The 6000-nt window shown below is 42.0% G+C and overlaps 1 protein-coding gene across 2 annotated transcripts in view; it reads left to right on the top strand.

Annotated features, from left to right (window-relative positions):
• The window catches only part of CEP192 (centrosomal protein 192), a 190263-nt gene that overhangs the window by 134139 nt on the left and 50124 nt on the right, over nt 1–6000 (top strand). For both annotated transcript variants that reach the window (XM_040353923.1, XM_040353922.1), the window contains exons 33-34: nt 1–145; nt 5263–5523. The exon at nt 1–145 is cut by the window's left edge and continues 35 nt beyond it. In XM_040353923.1, coding sequence (XP_040209857.1) covers nt 1–145; nt 5263–5523 — 406 coding nt within the window. The remainder of the gene's footprint in view (nt 146–5262; nt 5524–6000) is intronic.

The following is a 6000-nucleotide window of genomic DNA, read 5'->3' as shown; positions in this document are numbered from 1 at the left end:
AAGCAATCGTGAGCTCACAATCCGTCCTAAAGAAGATTCAGCTGTCCACATGATGTTTTCTCCCACACGCGTAGGCTGCATGTTGGCCAAGCTGGAAATTAAACAGTCAGGAGTTAAATCTTCACAACCAGGCATTAAATTTACTGTAAGTCTGTGGTAAAATTGTATAGTGTGCTTAACCATTTCAGCCCTGGAAGGATTTAATTGACAATTGTGCGATGCTGTACCCAAACTTACTAGGGGAGATGACGGATCGCTGTTCATACTTTGTATAAACACACTAAGTAATTTCTCCCCTGAAATCCCATTTCCTGCTCTGTCCCGAGCAATCGCGGGTGCCAGGCAGTTATCGCACCCGCCGGGCACTAGCATCGTCTGCAAGCCGCGGACATGTGCGCATGCCCCTAGTGGCCACAATGGGAAGCAACGTAACGTCGATTTGCAGAGCCAACCTTCCGCAGTAAAACTGCGGCGGCTGGTCACCAAGTGGTTAAATGGGTGTTTGAGGCACCAATGCTCTCGTCAGCATTGACTTTGCAAAGAACTCACTGAAGTCTATGTTCATGGTCTCTGATAAAGGCGGGTCTAAGTGTTGTTCATTAAAGCGGGGGTTCACCCCAAAAAAAATGTTTAACATTACATTCAGCCGAGTTGTGAGAATGACATTAGGCTTTTTTTTTTTTTTTTAAATCCTTGCCGTACATACCGTATTATCTATATTTTCACCGCGGCTTCCGGGTATGTAATCTGCGGGACTGGGCGTTCCTAATTGATTGACATGCTTCTGACCAGCGCATACAGCGCGTCACGAGTTGCCGAACGTCGGTGCGCAGGCGCCGTATAGAGCTGACTCGCAGTCCGGCTTCTTTCGGCAACTGGTGACGCACTGTATGCGCCGGTCGGAAGCATGTCAAACAATTTGGAATCTCACAACTCGGCTAGATGCTTCACCTAAAGAGAAAGTGGGGGGGGGGGGGAGATTCCAGGCTTCTAAAGAGGAACTTTTACCTCCTTATCCATGATTATTAAGTCCTATGTTCTGGATCCTTATTGATCAAATATTAAAAGGACCTCAAAGTGATCTGTTAAGAATCAATATAGCTCCTTTATATAACGTAAGCCATCTCATATTTTAAGAATGTGGTCTTAAAGTGGAAGTCCACCATAACACTTGAATTTCTCCCCTGCAATCATTAATGTGAGTTAAGTTCAGCCTTATGCTCCAAAATAAAAAAAAATCCTAGTTTTCTACCTTTTTTTATTTTGCCGTATCCAGTGCCGTCATATGACTTCAATTCTACTTCCTTCTGAGTAAAATCAGCAAGTGGGTGTGGTTCCTGAAAGCTAGTGACATCACTTCCTGGGAGGGACACTGTTTCTGTGTAGCCAGTGGGCGTATACAGGATGGGAGGAGCTCATCATGGGTTCCCGCCCATTGTTCTGTCATTGTACATCCTAATACATGAGAAAAATTAAGAAATAAAGTCCCATCCACACAGGGGGAGGTGCAGTGCACATATACAGTATAGCTGTGCACAGGATAAGAGCTGGACATGGGGGGGCACCTGTTCCCATCTATGTGACTTTGATCAGCAAATTTGAAAAGGTACCTGCAATGCTTTGATGCGACTTTGATCCAAAAGTTGGATCAAAGCTGCACTCAGTCACATCAAATTCACACTCTAAATCGTGAAACTTTGTGGTCGCAATAGTGGCAACATGACTTGTCATGCGACTGTGTCCAAAGTCGCATGACAAGTCACAACCCATTGATTTTAATGGTACCGTTCCCATCTATGTGACTTTGATCAGCAACTTTGAAAAGGTACCTGCAATGCTTTGATGCCACTTTGATCCAGAGAGTGTAAAGTTGGATCAAAGCTGCACTCTAAATCGTGCAACTTGTGGTTACAATAGTGGAAATGTAGACTAAGGCTCCACTAGTATGAATTGTCATGCGACTTTAAACACAAAGTCGCATAACAAATGACAGCCTATTGATTTCAATGGCACCCCTTTCCATCTATGCGACTTTGAAAAACTGCGACTTTGAAAAGGTACCTGCAATGCTTATATGCGATTTTGATCCAGAGTGTAAAGTTGGATCAAGGTCATACTCTAGCCTTAGGCTACGTTTCCACTAGTGCGACGCCAAAGCTGTGCGATTTAGAGTGCGACTGAGTGCAGCTTTGATCTAACTTTACACTCGACCAAAGTAGTGCAGGCACCATTTTTAAAGTCGCATAGATAGGAATGTTTGCCATTGAAATCAATGGGCTGTGACTTTTCATGCGCCTGTATGTGTCCAAAGTCACATGACAAGTTGCCCTAGTGGAAACGGAGCCTTAAACCAATTTGTAGCTAACTTACATGTAGCTCCCTCAGCTGGGCGTGTGCCACACCATGCACACAGTGCCACACCATATAGAAAATAATTCAATCCGGATGGCTGCACTCCAACAACAATTTCTTTATTGGTTAAAAACCATACAGCAAAAGATGCAATCAACAGCTGGCATGTTTCACACCTTAACTACTGGTGCTTACTCATTGCTCCACCATGAACATTGTGCCATGCAGAAACAACCACGTGGTTGTACACTGTAGAAAATCTGCACCATGTTGCATTGTAATCTATATTACGGTTTCTAACACACAGAACTGACTTCCAATGCCTGCCCCCCCCCCTCTCTTAGGAGAAACTGCTGGCCAAAACATGGCTGTGAAGACAGGAGATGTGAGGAGGAGGGATGGGGGTGGGGCTGGGCAGGTCTAGGCATGTCTGTCCAAAGAAGAGAAGGGATGGTGGTGTGGGCGTGTATCAGGACAATGTTTCCAGGAAGTGAGAGGCCCCCCATGCAAAATTCAGAAATAAGGAAGTAAGGTTGTCCTTGAACAGGAAGGAGCTGATTTTCTGTCTTTGGATTTTCTAAGCTTTGCAATCTGCTATAAAGAAAATGAATAATGTCAATGATAAAAGTATTTTACCTAAAATTAAGAGCCCTTTCACACTGGTGCATTTTTGCGGTGTTTTTGCCGCATTTTCGCGGTAAAAATAGCGCTATTACAACACTCATAAAACGCTCCCCTTGCATCTCAATGGACCCTTTCACACTGAGGCGTTGCGCTGGAGGAGCGTTGAGAAAAGTCCTGCAAGCAGCATCTTTGGAGCAGCTTTTGAGCGCTGAAAAAAACGCTCAAAAACGCCCCTCTCCATTGAAATGAATTGAAACCCCGGTAAAATTGCGGTGTTTTACCGCTATTTTAACGCTCTGCTATAGGAGTTTCCAGTGTGAAAGGGCTCTAATAGAACATTTTTAATTTTTGACAGGACTTCCACTTTAACGATTTTCTTTAGTAGCTATCTAGAAAATGGAAGCACCAGTAGTTTTCCATTTACAGTTGTGTGAAAAAGTATTTGCCCCCTTTCAGATTTTTTTTTTTTTTTGCATATTTGTCACACTTCAGATTATCAAACAAATTTTATTACATAAAGATAACCCAAGTAAATACAAAATGCAGTTTTTAATTGATGGTTTCATTTTTGAAGGCAAAAAAGCTGTCCAAACCTGCTTGGCTTTATGTGAAAAAGCAATTGCCCCCTAAACCTAATAACTGGTTGCGCCACCCTTGGATCAAGCATTTGCGATAATGCTGTAGAGAAATTTTGGCCCACTCTTTGCAGAACTGTTTCCATTCAGCCACATTGGAGGCCTATGTAAGGTCATGATACAGCGTCTGTCTCACTTGAATTTAAGCCAGAGCTTTAACTAGGTTACTCCAGAACCTACATTTTTTTGTTTGAACCATTTGGAGGTGGACTTGCTGTTGTGTTTCGGATCATTGTTCTGCTGCATAACCCAAGTGAACTTGAGTTTGAGGTTATGAACTGATGGCCGGACATTTTTCCTTTAGGATTTTCTGGTAGAGCTTTTTTTATTTTTTTTGTCCTCCTGGATGAGTTGTCATGCTCTTGGAGTAATTTTTTGTAGGCCAGCCACTCCTGGGAATGTTATCTCCATTCGTGGATAAAGGCTCTCCCCGTGGTTCACTGGAGTTTCAAAGGCTTAGAAATGGCTTTGAAACCCTTCCTAAACCGACACATGTTTGTTTCTAATCTGTTCTTGAATTTGTTTTAGATTGTGGCACTCTGGCTTTTTGTGATCTGTTGGCATGCTTAATTTTGTCAGACAGCTTCTAGTTGTGATTTCTTGATTCAACAGGTCTGTCAGGAATCAAGCCTGGGTGTGGCAGGTGAAATTTAACTCTGCTTTCCACAAAATTGTGAATAATCACAGTTCATTTATGATTCAGCATGGGAGGGGGCATTTACTTTTTCACATAGGGCCAGGCAGGTTTGAACAGATGTTTTCCCTTTTAATAAAAGAAATAAGAAATTAATTTTTGTTTTATCTTGGATTCACTTGGGTTATCTTTGTGTAATATTATACATTTTTGATCCCAATCATGTAAGTGTGAGAAATGTGCAAACAAAATTAAAATCATGTAGGGGGAAAATACTTTTTAACAGTACTGTATGTATCTAAGTAAATCGCCTGTTTCAATTGAACCAGCATTCCTTTTTAACTTGGTAATGACCTGACATTTTAAGCTCGTCGGTTGAAATCTTACACCTAAAACCTTAAAATCTGAAACCTTTAAATTAGGGCTGTGGAAATTAAAGATTAATTCCTCGATTTAATCGTAATTTTTTTTGATCGATCAAAATTTTTTTGATTAGTACTAGTGGTGCAATAGATTGTAAATGATTTGTAATCCAAACGGGTCACCATATGCGGATCAGCACACCGCGTGATCCGCAGAGCTCCGCTGCTGCCTCGGCCATAAAAAAGGCCACAGCTTCACCCTAGCTCCCCTAGCGGCGACCATCTTTGTCCACGCGGCGGCCTAGGTGAGCCTAGAGCGGCGCGCTGACGTCATCACCCGGCCTCAACTGCTCGTGTTCGGCCGGTTTCTCTGGTAAGACTAAGCAAACTCTAGCCTTCCTATACAGTGGGGGAGATGTGGACCATATTACTGTGGGGCAATGTCTGTGGATTACAGTGGGGGAGATGTTTGTGGATATTACAGTGGGGACTATATATGGTGGTGATCCGAAAAATGTATGTGTTATAATTAATTGAAATTAGTTGATTAAAAAAAAAATCGATTTAATCGAACACGAACATTTTAATCAGTAACAGCCCTACTTTAAATCTAGCTTGGTGGTCTTTGCGTTAATGTCTGTTTCTTTTTCTTTAGATTCCTCTATCCGGCTATGGTGGCACGAGCAATATAATACTTGAAGATGTGAAAAAGTTGTCGGACAGCTGCGTTTTGACCATAAATGGTGTATTGCCTGGTAGAATAAGCAAAGCTAGCTTCTCTGTCAGGAATACAGGCTCCAGAGCTGCTTATGTTAAAGCAGTCTGTTTTGTTAATATAGAGAACAATGTCGTTATGGATCCAAATGTGCTTTTTCTTACGCCAGACAAATTTGTTCTCAAAGAAGGATCACTAGAGGTAAAGCTACTGGACACATTGAGCTGTCTCCTATAAGGAATCTTTTAGGGTTGTAAAAAAATATTTTAGAACAGCTGCTTGAGAAAATAGTGATTGTCTTGAGGTGGGAATTGTTAGCTAAGGAGCTAAGGTATGCATTGGCACTAACATTATACAGCAATCTGTTCATGAGCATATAAATGTACAGGTAATCACTAGTGATCAAAGTGTTTGGATGGATTAGAAAAAAGGCCTATTATCTATTCTGCTTTGATTAGGTAAATATTTGCCAATATTTGTGATCCAGTGGATGTGTTTGCTGGATAAAGAAGAATGTACTGTGTTTTTGATCATTTCGCTGTGTCACGAAGCTGCATTTAATTTTCCCATGCTGAGCGGTCGCAGTAACAATGTCCTGCCTCCTGTGATGCATCCTACTGATTCAATGTCCCGGCATTGGATCATTGTGCCGTCTCTCACAGGAGGCGGGACATTGTT

The sequence above is a fragment of the Rana temporaria genome, chromosome 5 (assembly GCF_905171775.1).
Source record: "Rana temporaria chromosome 5, aRanTem1.1, whole genome shotgun sequence".
Classification (NCBI taxonomy): domain Eukaryota; kingdom Metazoa; phylum Chordata; class Amphibia; order Anura; family Ranidae; genus Rana; species Rana temporaria.
This window is presented reverse-complemented; position numbering and strand designations above follow the sequence as displayed.